This window comes from Pteropus vampyrus, unplaced genomic scaffold (assembly GCF_000151845.1).
Source record: "Pteropus vampyrus isolate Shadow unplaced genomic scaffold, Pvam_2.0 Scaffold85, whole genome shotgun sequence".
NCBI classification, from domain to species: Eukaryota; Metazoa; Chordata; class Mammalia; order Chiroptera; family Pteropodidae; genus Pteropus; species Pteropus vampyrus.
The window spans coordinates 5,366,986-5,388,822 of NW_011888866.1; the positions used below are offsets into that span (position 1 = coordinate 5,366,986).

Here is a 21,837-nt window from a genome sequence, read left to right on the forward strand (position 1 = left end):
ATTGGAGTTTAGGTCGGGTTGGTCTGAGTCTTTGAACAGGGGCCGCTGGTGGCTCAGGGCTGCACTGTTAGGTGGGTGAGACACAAATGTGTGCTAAATTTGTGGCGTTTTTGGCATTTATTCAAAATCTAAGATTCCCAGGAGACAAAAGAAGCAAACAAAAAAGAGGTAAATGCGATTCGTGTGATTTGTGATTCATGTAAGCTCTCCATTGTATACTGCCGGCCCCTAGCACATTGTTTGGTATGTGTTATGGTCGTTAGTCAAAAATTTTCGTTGAAATAAAATGATTCTCTGACAGGTAGAATATTTTAAAATGAAAAAGGTGTGATCCAGCCTTAGGCAGAAGGGTAGGAGGATCAGGTCAAAACAGGAAAAGAGGAACCTGACAGGAGGAAAGAGGAAAGGAAAAGTCCAACACCCACAGTAAAAGTAGTAGAAAAACTCCTCATAACAGGCTCCATCTAAGAATTTAAGCAAGATTTCCCATCACTCCTATGGCTTACCTCTCTATTACTTGGGTACCAATGAGCCTTAAAAATGAAGTTAAGTGATCTGGATAACATTCCATCCCTTGCCCTTGCCCATGCATCTGACATTTCTAAACCTGTTTTTGCTTCTATAAAACAGGAATAATTGCAGCTACTATGTAGCATGGGAAGATCTTAGTGTATCCATCATCTTATAAGAAAAAGTCTTGGGAAGGAAAAATAGCTGTTTAGTGTGCACTGAGGTTGTAAGTAAAATTATATTTTTGTTATGTTGTTATAATATTGTGGTGTTATCAAAAGCTACAACTATAAAAGTAATGATCCTCACTGATTCACAGCTTTTTAAACAAATGCTATGAATGGTAAAGTGCTCTTAACTGACTCAACATTGTCAAAATCAATTTAATCCATATTAATTAAAATGGAAGTAATCTTTCTTTCTTATCCTTCATTGCAACCTAGAACCTGGCAAATAAACTTTTTAATTCAACCTCTTGTTTAATGCATTGTAGTTCTATATTTTTTGTTTCCTGTTCTCTCCTGCCTTAGATAACATTGATCAGTCTTCCTGTGTCATAATTTACATAAACTTTCTCATCAAAGCCTCATAACAATCCTTGTAAAACAAGTAGTAGTCTAATTTTTATCATTTTTAAATTGAGTTATAGTTGACAAATAACATATAGTTCTAGGCGTACAACACAACAATTTGATATTTGAATAGATTGTGAAATAATTACCACGGTAAGTCTAGTTAACATCTGTCACATATTATCTTGATTTGAAGAAACTAAGGATCAGATCAGTTAAATGTCTTGGCTGCAATCATAGCACATAAGAGTTTCAGAGCTAGGATTTGTACTCAGGTCTAATTCCAAACCCTGTGCTCTTTACACTCTATTTACCATTGTCTACTCTATTTACATTTGGCAGAAAGAGTAGAAAAAGTTTGAAACAGCCATCAAAGGAAATCAAATAGAAAATTAATCAAGGATAAATTTCTTGAAGGCCTTTGCAGTATGATAAAATTCTACATGATCGATTCACTTTATTTCCATTTCTTGGTCAAGTACTGCTTCAAAAAGCAAATATGAAGTGAAGGGAGAATATTGCAGGCAGAAGGAGCACCCCAAGCAAAAACACAGACCACCATTACTGGACTGGCATGATGGGAGACAAGGCAAATGGCTTGGTTTTGGCAGGAGCTATTAGGCTTCAAGGTAGCTCTTGCCTATTGTCTTTCAACCGCATGAAAAGGAGTCGGAGACAGAGACAGAGAATCTGAGATTTCTACACATATGTTTAGGGCCTGGCGTGCCAAATGGGAACTCGTCTTTTCTGACACCTAAATCCCCCAGTTTGGTGTAGAGTCTCAGAGCCTTGGCTATGAAGACACTCCTCTTGAATCACGAAAGATTTGCTTGCTGTTTGTCAGACCATCTTCATTTCTAGTTTCTTATTCAGATGCCCACCTCTTTCTCCCAGTCTTGAGATTCTTTTTCTCAGATTTCCAGGACCTTCCCCCATTGGGAATACTTCACAATCAGATAGCTACTGTTGATGGAGAATTCAACAACTTTAGAAGGCAAAAATTGCCCAGGTCAGGTCAGGGCTGGAAACCTCACAGCTCACCTAGTAGTCTCATAGGCAAACCACTAGGATCTTGTCAAATTCAAACCCAGGAACTTATTAAGTTAAACAAACACACTACAATGTATTTTTTTGTTTGTTTTTTTCTCCAAAATTTTATTTTAATTTAAATTACAGGGCCAGCCAGATAGTCTGCTACAAAATTTACTTTTCCTCAGGAGAAAGGAAATATTTTCATGGCATTGTTAACAATTGTACACATCTCTAGGCGGGCAGAGGTGTTGGTTTGGTGCACCATTTCATTTCCAGTGCTTATAACAAATAAGGTCCTTGCTCGTTGTTGAATTTTTACTAGGATTTATTTGGGTTACATACATCCAGAGCAGGGATCCCCCACCCCTGGTCCTAGGACCAGTGTAAGAACCGGGCCGCACAGCAGGAAGCGAGTGGCGAGCAAGCAACTGTATTTGCAGCTGCTCCCCCGAGCTAGCATCATGCCTCAGCTCCGCCTCAGATCATCAGGCATTAGATTCTCATAGGAGTAACAGCCCCTTGTGCCAAAAACGTTGGGGACCACTGTCATACAGAACAAGTCAAAAAGCTCAACTCATATTCATGGTTTCCATATTCTTGGAAAATACTTTTCCCCTTCTGTCCTTCATGACTTTCAGCAGCCATTGTCCAGATCATAGTGAGGACATGAAGGGCCAGTTTAATTCATATACAATTAATTTATGAATGAGACAACTGACAAATTATGATTTTCGTCAGCTGTTTTATTTTTTATCAGAACCCAGCTATCTTCCTAATATACTCTCAAGTTCTCTCCCTCAGTTGTTCTTATTCCATTTGTTTCCCACCCCCACCCATTTCTAACTATCAGTTTCTGATTTCTCTCAACTAGCTAGGAGATAAACTAAACCTTATTTGATATATTAAAATTAAAATGTCAGTGGGTGCAAGGTACTGCAGGAACACAGAGAATACAGTACGAGCCATGCCCTCAAGTTCAAAACAAGAAAGGGGATACACACAGCAACAAAATTACTCTAAGAAGCAAAACCTATAAAATACTGTGCACAAGGAGGGATTAATTCAAAAAGCGGGTAGATGAAGAAAGCCTTATTACAAGGGGGACATCAGAGCTGAACTTGGACAGAAGGGCTAGATTTTAGCATGTAGAGACAGCAAAGGCACTCAAGTGGAAACAGTATAAATCAATCTGTGGAAAAACAAAGTAGTCTGAGGCATTTGGATCATAGGAATATTAAAACCTGCAAAAGCCAGAAAATGAGGAATCAAGAAATGTTTTTAAGGAGGATAATGACTTCATCAGAACTTTGCTTTAGAAAGCTGACCCCTGAGGCAGCATGAAGGATGGATTATAGTGGATTGGAAAGCTAAAGGTTTCTCAAGTGAGACGGAACAAAAATCTGACTTGGATAAGTGTGGAGAATGAAAAAAAGGAAACAGACATGACAGACATTTTTGAATGTGGATGATGAGGGAAGACAATTGTAAGGTAACTTAAAAGTTTTAAGTGGTTAGATTAAATTTTCCTCTCAAAAGTTACCCAGTTATAAATAAACATAGTAACTTTTATTGCTCATTTATTTGGGGTTGGGGTGGGGTAGAGGCAGGTCAGTTATTATTCTTACAGAAGGAAAGTCTTCTCCTCTGCTTTGCTTGCAACCATCTTGACCTACTTTCACCCTGACCAATAAATGTCAATATTATCTTTTCCTTGAGATGACCAGGTAATCAATCCATCTGTTGCCGGCTAGGCAGGGTGCATGGGTGTGTCCCATTTTTTCCCGTTTTTATCACTGCTTTATATTCTGTATATAGCATTTGTTACCTCATTAATCCAGGATGAAAAAATGTATTAGAAGGCCTCCTTCCAATAAAGTTCAAACTTGGGGGGGCGGGGGATGGGATTCTCCTGTAAAGTTGCCCCAAAGCAGGGAGAAGACCTAGAGAGGTAGAAAGAAACACTTTTTAAGTGCCTTCAGGAGCCTCCACTCAAAATGATTCTTTAAAATCTGGACCTCAAGTTTGTGAATTATCTGGTTTTTGTTGTTAGTTTTTAATAAATGCCTTCTATAAGCAAAGTACTGTGCATACTACTTAGAAGGAAGAAAAAGCATAAAACTAGGTCTCTGCCCACATGATGCTTCAAATATAGAGGTAAGGTGCATGAAAGAACAATAATATAATTCACTCATCCTTAGTGAGTAAAAAAGTAAAAGGTCTGTTGAAGATAAGAAACCACTGACTCAAGAAGTTTTACATTATATTGTTCAATTACTCATGCTTTTCTGGTTCTCTATTATAACAGATAAACATTGTGAGACACACTAATTTTTGTATCATATACTAATCAACTTTGGTGGGATATTGAGGAGTTGCAGAATGCAGAGAATATCCCAATTGGCATATCAAGTTAACTTCAGTTGCACTCCTAATCCTGGGCTGAGCTGTGCCTCTGGTGTGCAGGCCTACTCAGATCTGAGAGCCAATCCCACTAGCACATAGATGATAGAGCGAGAACTGTGTATCATTTTCCTTCGGTTTGTAATCCCTTTCCAATCCATTTCCACATTTGTCCTTTAGGAAACCTGTGCTCCCTCAGAAAATAACACCAATCCAAAACCTAACTCATTAACATGAGTGAGTTCAGGTAATTCCATACTTTTTAATGCTCAGACCACATCTGGAGTAATGATCATTAACAGGTATCATACTTTGAGAAACATTAATAAGCTAGAAGTATCCAGAAAATGGTGACAAGAATTGCTGAGAGGCTTAAGATTCAGTTTAAACAAAATCAAGAGTTCTAAGGATATTTTACTTGGAGAAGACCTAAATAAACTAAGATAGCTGTCCTATAATAAATATCCAAGGATCTAGTAAGAAACCAGATTTATTTATTTATCTATTGATTGATTGGTTGACCTTACAGATTGCAAGGACCTTGTCAGTTTACAATCTCTTATTTTTTATTTTTTTTACACCTACAGCATCTAGTATTCCTAAGTGGTCTTTCATCCAAGTACTAACCAGGCCCGAACCTGCTTAGCTTCCGAGATCAGATCGGGCTTGTTCAGGGTGGCATGGCCGTAGACCAGATTTATTTTTGCATTGCTCTAGAATGACCCTCTGTGAGGTTACAGAAAGACCTACTGAAGGAAAATAGTGATTATAACTGTTTACAAAAGAAACGTGCTTCTTCAATAAGTAGTGACCTTATCAGCACTGGAAGAATATAACCAAAGGCATGATAACAGCATTAGTCAGGGTTCTCCAGAGATAGATGATAGATGACAGATAGATGACAGAGAGAGAGAGAGAGAGAGAGAGAGGAGAGAGAGAGAGAGAGAGAGAGAGAGAGAGCGCGCGCGAGAGAGAGAGAGCGAGAGCGAGAGCGAGAGAGAGAGCGAGAGAGCGAGAGCGAGAGAGAGAGAAATGGGATTGGCTCACACAATTATGGAAGCTACCAAGTTCCACCATTTCCAGTCTGCCATCTGGAGACCCAGGAGAGTCAATGGAGTAGTTCCAGCTCAAAGGCTAGGAGGCAAGAGATCTAGGAAGAGCCCATGTCTCAGTTTGAGTCCAAAGGCAGGAGAAAAACAATGTCCCAGTTTGAAGGCCGTCAGGCAGGAGAAATGCTCCCTTACTCATAGGGCAAAGTTGAGGGCAGAAGCAAGTCTTTTGCTTTAGTCATGCCTTCAACTGATTGGACAGGGCCCATCCACATTAAAGAGGGCAATCTGCTTTACATAGCCTACAGATTCAAATGTTGGTCTCACACAGGAACACCCTCACAGATACACTGGATGTTTGAGCAAATGTCTAGGCACTTCCATGGTGCAGCTGACACAAAATTAACCACCACAATAATCATTTATCAAGAATACTGCAGAATTTCTAAATTACACAATGACATGGCAGCCAAAGGACCAGAAACACTAAGCTATCTCCATCCCATAGGTTTCTTTTTCTCAAATGTCAATGTGGGAAAGTGAAAGTTCAGGAAAGTTAAAATTCCTCCACTATTGATTCCTCTGATGATTATACTTGAGAATATAGACCATTTTGTACACACAGCTTCTCTATATGGGTTAAAAAGAAAACTGTGTTCAGAAAGTTTGTACTAGGAATTCTAACAAAGCAATGGGGTTTGTTTTACCTGCTTTGATAGATTAAAAATGGCCACAATTTTTTGCTACTGCTTCCATTAACAAGTATAGCCTATTTCCCCTCCCCTTGAATCTGGGCTAGTCTTATTACTTGCTCTGACCAACAGAATGTGGCAGATACAATACTGTGCCAGTTCCAGACCTAGGATGCCTGGCAGTTTCTTTTTTGGAGCTCTGAGCCACCATGTAAACAGGTCTGTCAAACTATCCTTTGATACAGAGACCACATTGAGAAAAATGCATAGTGAGTTTTGAGCTGTCCCAGCTACCCCAGCTGAAGCATCAGGCATCTAAGGGAGGCCATACTGAACATTGTCTTCTAGCAGAGCTCCCAGTTGAATGCAGCCACGTGAGGAACATCAGTCAGAAGCACACTGAGAGATGAGCTACTCCTACCTGCCCAGGCCTGCCCAAATTGTACAACTATGAGCAAATACATGCTGTCTTTTAAGCCACTATGATTTGGGCTGGTTTATTACGTAACAGGTAACAGATACACTTATCGGGGCATTCTCAATCCTTGCACCAAATGAGCCTTTTTGTTTGCTGGAATAGTGTTATCTTTATTGGTTTCCTGTGGTGTTACAATTTAGGAAAACAGCACAGTAGCTAGCATCTATAATTATTTGTAAACTCTGAATTATCAGTTATTCCTGGAAGATTTTTTGCATGGAAAACTTAAATGCCTGGGCCGTTTCCAGGTGTTTGGGCATTGGTTGCAGTTTATTTGATGCTGAACCATGGATCAGATGGAATTGAGAGACCTGAGAATCACTGAAGCCAGTTTGATAGAATTTTTGGCTACAGACGTCCAAATATCTGGAGACGGGGTCTTGACATAGGAGATGAGAGTTACTAATTGTGGTAGCCGTCGTAATGTCATAGTGTAAAGGTTACAAAACAAAATCAAGGCTATGGATGAGATGGTAAACAACTTTACCCTGGGCGTGGATGATGGCACTGAAGAGCTCCTAGAGGTAGTTCTTGAGGAATTGACTCATCAGTTGTTGGAACTAGAATGCAATAGCCAAGATGTGGAAGCAACTAGGTGTCCATCAATAAATGAATGAGTCTACAGCCATGCCACCCTGAACAAGCCCAATCCCATCTAATCTCGGAAGCTAAGCAAGGTCTGGCCCGGTTAGTGCTTGGATGAGAGACCACCTAGGAAGACTAGGTGCTGTAGATGTAAAAAAAAAAGGGATTGTAAGCTGACAAAGTCCTTGCAATCTGTGAGGTCAACCAAGGGTTTCTTTGCCTAAAAAAAAAAAAAAAAATGAATGAAGATGTGATATGCAGATATATACATACACACATACACAAGACACACATACAACGGAATATTAGTGACAACATGGACAGAACTAGAGGGTATTATTCTAAGTGAAATAAGTCAAAGATGGACAAATACCATATGGCTTCACTTACATGTGGTTAGACCTAAAAAGCAAAATAAAACAGAAATAGGATATAGAGAACAAACAGATGGTTGCCAGAGAGAAGGGAGATGGGGGATAAGTGAAAAAGGTGAAGGGGAATAAGAGATACAAACTTTGTTATAAAATAAGTCACGGGGATGTAATGTACAGCATGGGGAATAAAGTCAATAGTATTGTAGTTAACTTTTCAGTGACACATTTACTAGATTTGTTGCAGTGACACATCATGAGGTATATAAATATTGAATAACTACGTTGTACATATAATGTTGTATAAACTATACTTTAATAGTAAAAAATAAGAGGCATGCAATTTGGGCTAATCAAAAGCTTCTCCTGGAAACCCACACCTACCTATCAGCCTAAGAATAAGCCTACAAACTAATACAACAACAAAGGCATCTCAGCGGTGTGCTTAATTAATCCTTAATGGGCACCAGGTCCATGGGTAACACAATTTAGTGAGGAGAAATATTAGGAGAGGATGAGAAATTCCAGTTGTTTCTCCATAAAATTTTATTTTATGTCAGAGAGGACAAATGGTTTCACATCTTGTGCCAATTCTGATCCACTGGCAGGAGCTGCCTAAAACAACCTTGGATGATATTGAGGGGCAACCATGCTTCTGTTGATTGCAAAGCAATTGGAAGAAAGCATGTGTGCTGGCAATCTTCCATCCCTCTAGAAGAAAAATTCCAACCTATCAGAGAAGGGCTGAAGAAGATTGTTCCTTCTTATCTAGTAATTAGTTGCTTGAATTATAAGAAAAATTAGCAGCAAACACTGATGTATAGTTTAGCATGTTACTTTGCTACCATTTGTTATCAAAAGCAGGGTATTTGGGTGGTGGGGTGGGATGGAGCAAGCATTGGTGAACTTATATTCTTAAACATGTACTATATGATCTTCATACTCATTATCTCATTTAATTCTCATAACTTATTTGTTTTATAAATGAGAAAGACAAGGCTCAGAAAGCTCCTGTTGTTCAAAGCTGTACAAGTCAAAGCTCAAGGCTGACACCAAAGCCTGTCTTTTTTTCACCACTCCAAAAAATAACGTGTAGCTTTGAATTTGTACAGAATACACAGAAGGGAGGACATCTGTCTCTAGCAGGACAAACCACAAACTTAGTAATATTTTCCTTAGTAAGAAACAGTTGTTTTGGATATAATTCTTAATTCAAGAAAATAATTGAAATCTATAACTGAAAGATATTTCAATCTTGATATATCCAATATTGTGACACATGAAGTCTTGAATAAGCAAGAAAATTCACTGTTTCCAGAGGCTTTGGAGGGTAAATTAGAAATCAGGATGCATTATCTATAGAATTAAACTATTCCCATTCATGAAAAATAAAATGTCCAAAGTTTATATTTTAATTTTAGTGTTACAAATACCATTTTTAAAACAGACCTAGTTTTCTGTATGTTAAACCGTTAAGGTTCAAATGATGAAATGTTTAGCTAGCAGCTAAAATAAAAGTCACCAGAGTAAGAAAAATGTTTCATATATCAGTTTATCACTTGTATAATAACAACAATAAAAATAAAGATTTGCTGACAAAAGAATTTTAGTTTTAAAGTATTTGGACAGCTATCACTGAAATTTTGACATAAAATGCAGCAGGATATGTAAAACACCAAAACAAAACACAAAATGTTAAAATATTAAAAATTTTCTTCCCTACTTGATTCATTACCAGTCACATTTTCCTGTAACTAATTGCAGAGCTCCTGCATTAACAGTTCAGCTTTAGGCCACAAATATTTGCAATATATAAATTTTAAAGTAATAATGCTTTATCTAATAAAAAAAATCAGTAGTAATTATTAAACAGGTCAACAGGGAGTTGTGCATCTAAGTCTGATGTAACCTTAAAAAATAAAGAAATCTATCTGTACTTCTTGTGTTCAGAGAACATCAAGAGGACTCCCATTACAAAGAATTCTCCCCATGTTATGCTTCTTCAACCTCTTGGCATAGATCCTGGGTTTTCCAGTGGCAAAATCCTTCATCTAACACAGGCTATTTGAAGACAGGCTGCTTGCTCTTTTCCCCAGTCAGACAGCAGACATGGATCACACTCTCACTCTCTTTCCCTCACTCCTGCCCTTATGTAACTGTAGCTTAATCCAGTATTCTTCTTAAAAATGTCATTTTTATATCCAAGTTTCTTAACCACAGTCCATCCTTAATCACTACACATACTATGTTGAAGCATGTTTGATATTAACAATTACTACAGTGTAACATTTATTAATAAAACAACAAAAAAAAGGCAAGTAGCTGTAACTGAATGAATACAAACACCAAATTATGTGAATGTCAACTTCAGTGAGATCACTATTTTGGAATTCCAAGATGTTTAATGTAAACTTTTATAAAAACTAATTATGAAACACAAAGACAATAGAAATATAAGTTATTTATTAATCAATCCACTTACAAAGCAGGTGGCTTAATGCAAGCTTATTGACATCTTCACATATGATCCATGGGAACATGTCTTCCACATACAGACAGTGATGTTACTGACTGATGCGTTTGCAATTTGGGACATATTAAGCATATTTGAACAAATAAAATTAGGCTATCCTGTATATGAAAGTATCTTGATAATATGCATCCTGAAGTGGATTAAAACTTTCTCCAAAGGAGAAAATGTTAGTATGTTAACTTAACTTTATATTCTATATTATGCAGTAAATCTTAACTATAGAAATTAAAAAATTTAAATCAGTGATCGACTCTTGGTAACGTATGAAGTGGGAATCTAAAACCAGAGCAACAGTAGGTTGACAGTATAATTTGTGCCTCACAGTATCTGCAGATTTACTGTTTTCAAGTTTAAAGAGAAATAAAACAAGAGACATGTAGATTCAGCTAACTTTATTAATCTTTAAACTAATAAAAATCCCTTAAAAGTGATCCTGGGACCTTTAGTATGAATGCATAGATACCTGCCAATGACTGCAATTCTAAATCCTGACTGAATGTGGTTACAAAATTAATGTAAAGCAGATATCTTTACTATACGTGCTTAGCAGAAGACCGAACAAAATTCTACATGTCTTCTTCAATTTCCCCCAAATTTTGTTAAATCTGCAAGTATGTACAATCCAGCTAATTGAAATTAATATTTAGTGTTCATCAGAGCTGTTTCACAGCAGCAAAAATTGAATCAGGGAAATAAAGTTCTAAACGATGTAGGAAAAAGATAAATACAATCATAACAGCAGTCTAAATGTATGATATCAATATCAACTCTACCTGCATTGTGCTGAAAGGAAAAGGATACACCAAGAAAACTTCTACTGATCACTGGTGATGTGAATACCACCCACATCTGAATGAACATGGTTTGTGTTCTGTTCCCAGTATTCAGGATGGTATTTAACTCAGAACTCCATATTGTAAATATACAGCAGCCATTTTTGTCCTAATTAAGGAATGTCTTAATACACAATATTATCATTTTCTAGAGGATCTTTATACATCAAACTAAAGTACATGATTGATTAAATTAAAGGTTAGTATGGATAAAAAAATTCATAATTTTTAAGACCTGGTACTATGTAAAAAACAAAAAGACCACAAAATTCTACTTCCTAAAGCAGCTAATCTTGCCTGCAAGTTTAGGGTCACAAGCCCATAATATGTGCAAAGAAATGCAATACAAGGAACCATGCAAAAATACAGTAAAATGATACAGGAAAAATGTCAAATCTAGAAAAAAAAGCTTTTATAAATACATCAAAATCAACTGTATACATAAATTGTAGGTCTAGCATTAGTTGTACCATATAGCAGAGCCAGCACTCTAAGTTCAAGGCTTCCAAATCTGCGCAGGTAAGTCATGCCATCTTTGGTTGACTGCAGTACCAGGAAAATGGGAATGAGAGGGAGGGCAAGAGTTCTGAAACACGCTGTCAACTTTCACTTGGCAGCTGGGCCTCAATGTCCACTCTGCATATGGGGCACTTCTTATTGGTAATCAACCACTGGTCAACACACACTTGGTGGAAAAGGTGCATACAGGGAAGGCGTCTATTACAGGCAAACAAAACAAAAACCGAAATTATTTTATGACAACTGCATGTGACATTTAAACAAATGATATATGTAATAAGTCAGTAGTTTTGAAATTACTAGATATCTTTCTCCTCTGTAAAATAAAAACAACACCTCTCTAATTAGAGTAATACCTATATTAAATTAACACTCTGTTCTATACAATGTATAAATAAATGACCAAGATAATTAACTGTCACAGATATGCAACCAAATTACATAAAATCTCAAGAATTTTAAGACAATTACACTGACAATTCTGGTTTTGTTTCTATACATGAGCCGCCAACGCACTGGAGTTGGCAGTATGTTCCCCGTTACATAATATTTTTAATATCGAATCACTACATTAGCGAAGCACTTTAAAAAATATACTATTTAATTCTCTCAAAAACATCAGAACTCACTGTAAATAGATAGCAGCCATGTCATACGAATTAAGGAATGTCTTAATATGCAATATTATTTTCTATCTAAAGGATCTTTATACATTAAGCTTAAGTATATGGTTGATTAAAGGTTAATATTATATTGTTTGTAATATAATAATACTGTTTTCATGGAATAATTGTTATACCTACTTAATACTATGCTAGTCTTTTAAAAGTAGGTTAAAAGGAAATGTTTACTTCACAGTACACTGTACCCTAAGTTATCAATATGAAATGGAGAAAGTTTCTAGGCAATCCAGGGTAACATTATATCTAAGTATAACAGATGGATAAAAGTTACTGATTAAAGTGTCCATTTCTATTTCCATCCACTGTTAAAAATACAGTAAAATGATACATTTCCAGACTTCCTAATATTTTGTAAAAGTAGTCGCTAAGAGATGTCCCAATTATTCCTTGAACAGTATTGTCAATAATGTAAAAACAATTATCTTCTATGCTTATAAATCGTCACTGGAAATACAGTTTTAGAAAAACCTTATATGTGGTAAGACTGACGATTGTTTATGTATTTTTTCCCTCTCAGTCAAGTGAAGAAACATTTTTTGCCTTATAAATTGGGGCAACAAAACATACGGTTCTGTTATATATATGTTATAGAAACTGTTTCAAAAGGAATCATGTTACATTAGAAAAAACAGACTAGAAATAAAAAACAAGATTACAGTAAGAAAATGCCTAAAATTAATATTGTGTTATAACAACATTTTCTAAATCACAGAGTTGCAAGAAGAGACTATTACAAGTTGAGAGGAAATTTTAGGACAAAATTAATTTATAAACGATGCTATAAGACAAACTGTATGGAGCTAATCTGGATTCCCCCTTTAAGCTTTGGAGAATACATGATATAACTGTCTTGGCCTTCAAAGCCTCTCGAATTCTCCTTTCTGAAAGATCTACAGAAGATTTTGACCCCCATATTTCCGTGACCATCTTCTGGTGTGGCCCTAAAATAGGCAATATATTTCCCAACCCCATCACTTTGTCTAGGTAACACAAAGACTTTAATCTTTTTATTCCCTCATTCACTGTAAGAAGGAATTCTATATGTCAGAGATAGGTAACAGGGTATATCATAAACAGTCTTTATTTTGTTTCTAATCTACTTTTAAATAAACTCTTTTGTATGGTTTGAAAACAGATTTTAGATAATTAATATCTAGTTACCTCACATCTTCACCTTCCTCTAAAATAGACAAACAGATAGTACATTTTTCCTCTGTGTCTTCCTCAGTCCCTTCTTCCCCATCTTGTTTGCAGTGCAGTTTCCTCTGTGAGAACCAATCAGTTGTTACCTTATTAGTAGAGATGACATTATTGAACAACTGAGTAAAGTCTGTGTTTATTTGAAAAACAAAATAAAACAAAACCACACATTCACCCATAACACAGTTCCCAGGCACAACTGTCATGAATTAATGGATGAGTTAAGTGACTATCATCAACTAAATGTTCTTTTAAGACCCTTAAATAATCAGCATCCAAAGCAAAACTGAACGTAACAGAAATTCATTAGTTTGAAATCTATTATTTTTAATCCACAATTAGGATGATACACAATACAAACTCTATTCCTGTGCTATGAGGAACATAGCTAATTTTATTTCACTAATGAATATTTCAAATAACATTCAAATTAATGCTAATTATAGAATTTACTTGAGACAATTGAACTTAAATTTAGTGATAATACTCTTAGAAAACAGAAGAAAAATACAAAGGAACTGTAATTTTCACACTTTATTATTCTCCATATATGTAGAAAATTGTTGTTTGTTAAAAGTTATTTAACATACCTACTCCGTAACTTCTAGATATGATACTACATAATAGATTGATACTACATAAAGAATTGGGGGTAGAATAAAAGAAATGTAGATCAACTAAATGGCCATAAAAATAAGTGGCTAGTTAAATTCTGTTACTGCCATATGATGAAATTCTGTTACTGCCATATGATGAAATTCTGTATAAGCTATTAAAGAATGTGAGTGATCTGTGGGTGTTGATATAGAATGAAAAGAAAAAAAAATGTGCCAAACTGTGTACATATCGCCCTCTCTGTTATTTTTGAAAGTGGAAAAATATATATACACATATGTACACTATTATAAATGTATAAAAATATCTGGAATACTACCTAAAAAATCCTTAACCATGATTTTTCTTCTGGGAAGGAAGACTGGGGTCAGTAGGGTTAAGAAACTTCAGAATATATATTTTTATACTTTTAATTTTTTAAACCTTATACATGTATTGTTTTAATAATAAATAATGTAGTTACTAGACTGCACCAACTAAAAGAAGATGCATATTAAATTTTATCCATTTTAATAATACTATAGACATTTCAAAGAATAAATTCTTACCTTTTTGTATTTATGTGGATATGTACATCTTTCAATTGTTCCCTGGGATGCTCCACGATTGACATTTCCTAATCTTTCTTCTAAATGAATCAGCTCCTGAAGATGAAGAATAACTAGTATTAAAAGCCAAGATGATTATTCCTTGAACAGCACTGTCAATATTGTAAAAGTAATAAAGTTACAAATTTATAAACCTAGAATGTCAATACAGTGTTTGAAAAGTCATAGATAGAAGGCCACTGGTTATTAATAATACTTTTCTTAGCCAATTAGAAGTGGTATGGCAAAGTTATCCTTACGATTAGGGCAACATATTACCACACAGTACTATATAAGTTAGTATATATGCAAGTAGAAGATGAAATCACTGTAGTAAAATAGGGAAATAATTCTACCAATAGTTCTAAGTTCCACTTCCAAAATGACATGAAGGAACAAAACTTTAAATCACATTGAAATGATTTGTTCTTCCTGAAAATTCAAATAATAAGATATTTGGCTATAAACTAAATTAAGTTTTTCTCCAGCAATGTTTCTCTAAAAATAAGCTTAGTCAAAAGCATTAAAGTTCCCCCCCACATTTAATGGTATGATTCTTTATCTGACATTTATATTAATAAATTTCTACATTTCTTTATATTAAATTACTTTCATTTACTCTTCTTTAAATCGTCAAGTAACTTCTGACACTAAGATTAATATTGCTTATAAACTTTTCTGTAACAGCTCCCAGAAGCAATATCAGAAATTCAGATATTTTACTGCCTTCTCATCCCTAGTTACTGTTGCAATCCCATACAATTGTGAATACTAATACATATATTCTCTCTCTGCACTAAAGATACTGTGGCAAATATCTTCATTAATTTCATTACATACCTCAAAATTGCCCCTGAAAGGACCTCTGAATGATGTTCCATCCAATCCTGATGAAATGTAGCGGATGTGAGGATAGCCTGCCATGTCAGGAACCTATTTTAACAGAAGAGATAAATTAAATCAATCAAGCATAGGCCCAAATTCTACTCTTAACATTGAATAATTCAGACATTCAATTCTCTCCATTCAGCTACTCACAAAATTAAACTTTAATTAGTATACATAACTCCGACTAAGCATTTTGTAATGGGGTTACACTCTTCTTCAAATATAATCTCTTATATATAATAACTCTTAAAATATAATTGGATGCAAAAAAAAGAAACAGCTGTTCCATGAGATAACAGGTTTCTTGATTTATTTTGTGCAAAGAATCCTAAGTAGAAAATATCCAAACTTAAGACTGCCTGTAGCCTAAATGTATAAAATGTAAAAGTTTCCTAAGAGCTTGTCAATTTCAGAGAGCTTTATTTAAACAGTATTAAGAACAAAAATGCACAAAAAGCTTAACTTCAAGATAAAGTTTTATTTTCCTTCCTCTAACTCCCTAATAGCCAAAAGCAACTTACTCTTTTTGGTCAGGTTCTTTTAGTGAAAGATTTAAAAGTGTTTTCTAATCTTTTCTTAGGTAGTCGATCCTCATTATTCACAGATCCTTTTTCATGAATTCAACTACTTGATAAAATTCAATTTGTAACTCCAAAATTTGTGCTCTCAGTCATTCATATACATGCACAAAGCAGCAAAAAATTTGAGATGTCTGATATATGTGTCTCCAGCTGCGGAAGAACAAGGCTCTAACTTCTTGTTTCAGCTCATACTATTAACAAGTATCTTTTTATGGTCTATTATACTATTAACAAGAGTCTTTTTTGTGATCTATTTAGTGCCATGTTTTTCACATTTTTGTGCTTTTATTGGTTATTTGTTGTTTAAAATGGTGGCCCTGAGGCACAATACCTAAGTGTTGGCTACTGTTCATAAGTGCAAGAAGGCTGTGTGTGATGTGCCTTATGGAGAAAATAAATATAGATAAACTTAATTATGGCATGAGTTATGGTGTTGTTGGCTGTGAGTCCAATATTAATGAATCAACATATATCAAATAAGGTGTCTTTAAACAGAAATAAACATTAAAACAAGGTTACGGGTTGACTGTTGTGACCAGACTTGCTGTAACCTAACCTTATATTTATTCTAGGAGTAATGATTCAGTATTTGCTTATTCAGCATCTGCAGCCACTTTATAGAACTTAACCACCAGGAATAACAAGGGAGATTATGTATTAGGAAAGGGAGATTCTGTGATAGAGCACCATTCTTCCGCCTTTATAAATAATTCTCTAAAATTATTTTTTAATCAGCTTCCATTGAGTTACAAGTTTTATAGCTTTAAAATACAAAGCATATGTGGAAAAGAACCTAAGCAATAATTTTTAACCTTCAAAAAGGCTATTATTTAAATATCTGCAACTTTCCTTTTAATCAGGATCAGTACTCCTCAGCTCTCGGCAGACAGAGAATCCAACCTCCTACACATTTCCAAGAAAAATGAAAAATGAGAAAAGAATTCCTGCCCTCCAAATTATTTAAACCTGCACTTAAGCTGAAAATCCTCCCTGGTCTCCTTTCTCTGGTTTTTATGGATGAGTTTCCTCTTTCTCCTATTCAAAGTTCATCTCTATCATGGGCTCCCATCTTCTCCTATTTCCCCATCTTGGATCATGTCATCCACCTCCCTCTCTTCTACATCGTCAAACAAGTCCTTTCTAATGCTGTTGTCTTAAACCCAAAATACTTCCAAACCTACTATCTCCTTACTCCTGGAATAACTGCCAACTCTATTTCCTACCTTCTCTTCACAGCCAAACTTATAAAGCAAGTTTATACTCCTTGTCTTTACCTTTTCACCTTCCGCCTTCCTTACTAATCTAAGAAGCACCTCATTTTCATTCTTCACCATTACTGAAATCACTCCGACAAAAACCACTAATAACCACTTCAATGCCAAATGCATTCAGTATTTTTCAAACTTTATTTTTTAGGGGTGAGACATAGGGACCACATTATTGACATTATTCTAACTTTGTTTCTCCTCAACTTCTCTAGTCAGTTCTCAAAAACCCTTGGTCTGAAGTACAGTATTATCATTTTCCAAGGTTTTTTTTTCAATCTTGTGTCTATCCCTAGAAACCTAATCCTCTTCCATGGAAATATGTTTGACACACATATATTATATAATGACAGATGTCAGTTTATAATTTGGAGGTCCAGGCCATTAACTTGACTCCCTACTAGATCCACCATGATACACACAATTATCTCAAATTCAGTATGTCCAAAACCTAACTCACCTAACTCCTTCCCTTAACCCTTATCTAATAGTCTCCAACTTAGTGAATGGCACCGCTATACACTTAATAACCCAAGCTAGAAATCTGGAAATCATCCTAAATATTATTCAAATGTGTTCTATCATTTTTATGCCAACTGCCATTGCCTTTGTTTAGGAATTCATCAACTTTACCTCTTCTATAATGTCCTAATTTTAAGTTTCCTTTCTTCCAACCTGAAATCTATTTTCCACACAACAGAGGAGGTGGTGTTTCTAACCACAACCTGATTAAGTCACTCTGAAACACGAATATGATCAAGACTTCCTTTCCAATGGTTCATGAGTCAGTTTCTTGGCAGAACAACTACTTCATATCACTGAGTTATCCTCATCCCTAAGATCTAAAATACTAACTTACTTGGAGTTGGTTGTGCTTATGCTATTCGAAAGCTCTTTATGCTGTAACCACAGTCTCAATTCCAAAGCCTGCTTACAAGTCACGTGTATAATAGCATCACGAAAACTTCCCTGCAGTGCCTCTCCCCCACGAGACTACTCCCTTCTTTGTATCCCTTTTATAACTGGTATGTATTATGAATAGCAAACTCAATATATTTTTGCTGAACTTGTTGTTTAGAACTCAAATTCACATCAACAAAATCTGTATCTGTTCAAATCAGACACAGAGAATAAAGTCCTCCTGCAGATCAGAGAATAAAGTATGAATGCATCAGAACAAATCCATTGCCATTATGACAAAATAAAGCACATGTCCTAGTGACAGTGGATCAAGACTGTCATCTTGGTATAAAAGAAAAAACTGTCATTTTTACACTGAGTACATTTTACAATGTAAATACAAACATGGATTTTAATATCTATACCTTTTTATAACAATTTTCATCTAATAATTTTCAATTCTATTAAAATATCTATAACAACTAATACATTGAAAATATTTTCAATAAAATATTTAATTTAGAAAAGGAAGAATACTTTTAGGAGAATGTCAGAATTTTGAAAATTTTCTATTTTACCATTAAAGGAAGTGCTCCTAATTGTAAGTGATGAAGTCGAGGTGGTGCGTGGTAATGGGCCAAATGAGGATGCAATGCTCCAGGTGTGTAAGTAGCTGCAGTCACTCCAGCTTCAATTCCCAGTTCCCTGACAAAGGATGAAAACAGTTTAACTTTTTCTTCAATTATAGTGGACATTCAATATTATTTTATATTAGTTTCAGGTGTATGGCATTTATATTAGACATTTATATTACTTACAAAGTGATCCCCTGATTAGTCTAGTACCTGGCACTATATACACAGTTATTATAATATTATTGACTATATTCCCTATGATGTACTTTACATCCTCATGACTATTTTGTAACTACCAATCTGTACGTATGAATCCCTTCACCTTTTTCACCCAGCCCCACAACATCCCTCCCAACTGGCAAACGGCAGTTTGGAGAATAGTTTAACTTTTAGCCATCCTTACAGCGCCTTTATTATCAACAGAAATCAGGGAGTATGTTTACATTTTTAAAAGTAATCTAAAGTTTCCTAGCATACATTGCTGAGAAAAAGATAATTTAGCCCAAAAGATTTAACTAATAATTTCGAATTCACTTCAGAAATTAAAACCCAAAAATTCAATTTTGTGGTGAGGAGCAAAGTGATTTCTACTCAGTTTCACATCTCACAAAGGAAGGAAATACAGCTGACCCTTGAACAACACAGGCTTGAACTGCATAGATCCACGCCTGTGCTGGTCAAAGGTCAACTGAGGTTCCTTCCAATCTAAAAGTCTGATACTACTTGAGGAGCATACAAAACAGAGTTTACTTTTCTGGTTTCCATGAATGATATAGATGCTCCCAGGGCTTTTGTTTGTTGGACAGTGTCTCTGGGTTGTTGGCATCAAGCATAATTAGAAGAGCAAACACTTCTATACCTTATAAAGCAAGGGTACACAAAATTTTAGAAAGAGTAAAATTGGTAAATGCTAATACTTCATTAATTTATTGTCATTTTATATTTTGCTTCAAAAGTCATTGTGAATCAAGATCTCAATTGACTGCCTAAAGACAATGGATTCGGAAAGAAAATTAATGCAAATTTGCTTCCATTTCTCTAGGATAAAACCACAAGCCTAGGAGGATAAAGGCTGGATTTCCATGGTCCATAGCAGGGATTAGGGGTAGTAAAGCAAATGTGAGTACGAAGGTGGATAAAGAAGTTGTGAAAAGTAGGATCCGTTTAGGGGGTAAACTTTGATGTTAGACACCCCTACCATGGTAAAAAAACAACAAAAATGCTCTACTGCTGTTTGACATGGTTCCTTGCCCAGAAGAAAAGCTTCTACTCTTTCCCTTAACTCACACAGAGAGAGTGCCTCAAAGCTAAGCAGAATTCAGTTTCTCCATATTACCCTTTTGTATGGCATTCCACTATAAAGTGTTTCTTCCGGCAGTTTTATCACAGGCTGCTGAGTAGAACTTTAAAATAAACATGATACTGACCAGGCAGATCTCTCTGGAGCCTGTCGAGGATGTGAGGACATAGTCTGAGGCACATGAATATGATGCCCATGACCATAGTTTGGGTGCATCCTATGTGGATGGGGTGGGGGGCGTTCATGTGCCCGCCTGGAAACACAGAACACAAAAAGACCACTGGAAATAAGTGAATAATTGGTTATTTCTTAATGTAGAAAATAATCTAGTATTAATATTATAAACATCTATAGATTAGTCAAAAAATTAATTCTATAACAATAAATTAAATTGTAACAAAATTAATGATTAGTAATAAATCAAGAAACTGTAACCCCCCCAAATTCTCACTGCTTATATATTACAATACCTCCAATTCAAATATCATCCAGGGAAAAAGACAATTTTAACATTATCTTGTATAACTTCTTTACAGTAGACTTTTTAAATAAAAAAGAACTGAATAAATTTTAAAAATTAAATACCCCAGCAAATGCTGCAGACACAAAGAAGTTATTTTATATAAACATATAAGGCATGAAAAGAAAAGCTATTTTGCTTCACTTCTATAACATTCATTGTAATGGATAAAATTAAGAGAAAAAAATTTTAACCTTGTTCGGTTTTTTCAAACACATGTAAATATATGTTAAGATCATGAGTTAACACCTCTAAGAAAGTGATATTATCTCTATTCACACTATTCTGCATCCCAGCTTATTATATTTTCTTTCCAGTCAGTCAAATTTACAAATGTAAATGGTCATAAAGTTCTAAACAAATGCGTAAAAAAAGTTCCAAGGAATAATTTTTATAGTCTAATTCTTATTTTTTATCAGTTTCTAATACATTTACAGATTTTGCATATTTATTCTTAAGAATTATTACAAGTAGTGTTGTAGATACTTGAAGATATGAATGTTAAATTGGCAACTTTCTATTTAAAAAGTTACTATATTAGAATGGCAGTAACAGCCAGAGATTCTGAATACAACCTTAAATTATATGACTACAAGAAAAAGCTAACGTAAGTACTAAATCATTAATTACATCAAAGGTTTTGCAAACGTACTCTGTAAGGGCCAAGTAGTAAATATGGTTACTTCTATAGGTCAGCAGTCCCCAACATTTTTGGCACCAGACACCAGTGCGCCTTATGAGAATCTAATGCCTGATGATCTGAGGTGGAGCTGAGGTGGTGATGCTAGTGCTGGGGAGCAGCTGAAGCTTTGCTCACTTGCCCACCACGGACCGGGCTTTACAGGTCAATAGCACGGGGGTTGGGGACCCCTGTTATAGGCTATATGGTCTCTGTTGTTGCAACTATTTAGTCTTTGTAGTGTGAAAAAAGCTATTAGACAATAAACAAGTGTAGCTGCTTTCCTATGAAACTTTATTTACAATAAACAGGCAGGCAGAATTAGACCAAGAGTTTGTTGCTCTCAATTAGAAAATCAGTTCCTGAATTTTCAAAATAAAACCCAAAAAGTTCAGTTATAGTTTTTCATG

The 21,837-nt window shown here is 35.3% G+C and overlaps 1 protein-coding gene and 1 pseudogene across 14 annotated transcripts in view; one reads left to right on the forward strand and one right to left on the reverse strand.

The window, feature by feature from the left end:
- Nucleotides 1–7,350: 7,350 nt before the first annotated feature.
- LOC111742034 lies at nt 7,351–7,469 on the forward strand (annotated as a pseudogene).
- Nucleotides 7,470–10,130: 2,661 nt separating this feature from the next.
- RNF111 (ring finger protein 111) overlaps nt 10,131–21,837 on the reverse strand; it is a 73,523-nt gene continuing 61,816 nt past the window's right edge. For 5 of the 14 annotated variants that reach the window (XM_023532555.1, XM_023532554.1, XM_011363409.2 and 2 more), the window contains exons 9-14: nt 20,356–20,508; nt 18,872–18,998; nt 15,500–15,592; nt 14,621–14,716; nt 13,419–13,546; nt 10,131–11,772 (exon numbers count right to left, since the gene is read on the reverse strand). In XM_023532555.1, coding sequence (XP_023388323.1) covers nt 11,655–11,772; nt 13,419–13,546; nt 14,621–14,716; nt 15,500–15,592; nt 18,872–18,998; nt 20,356–20,508 — 715 coding nt within the window. In that variant the 3' untranslated portion in view covers nt 10,131–11,654. The remainder of the gene's footprint in view (nt 11,773–13,418; nt 13,547–14,620; nt 14,717–15,499; nt 15,593–18,871; nt 18,999–20,355; nt 20,509–21,837) is intronic. The other 9 variants (XM_011363414.2, XM_011363410.2, XM_011363417.2 and 6 more) reach the window with 4 other exon arrangements.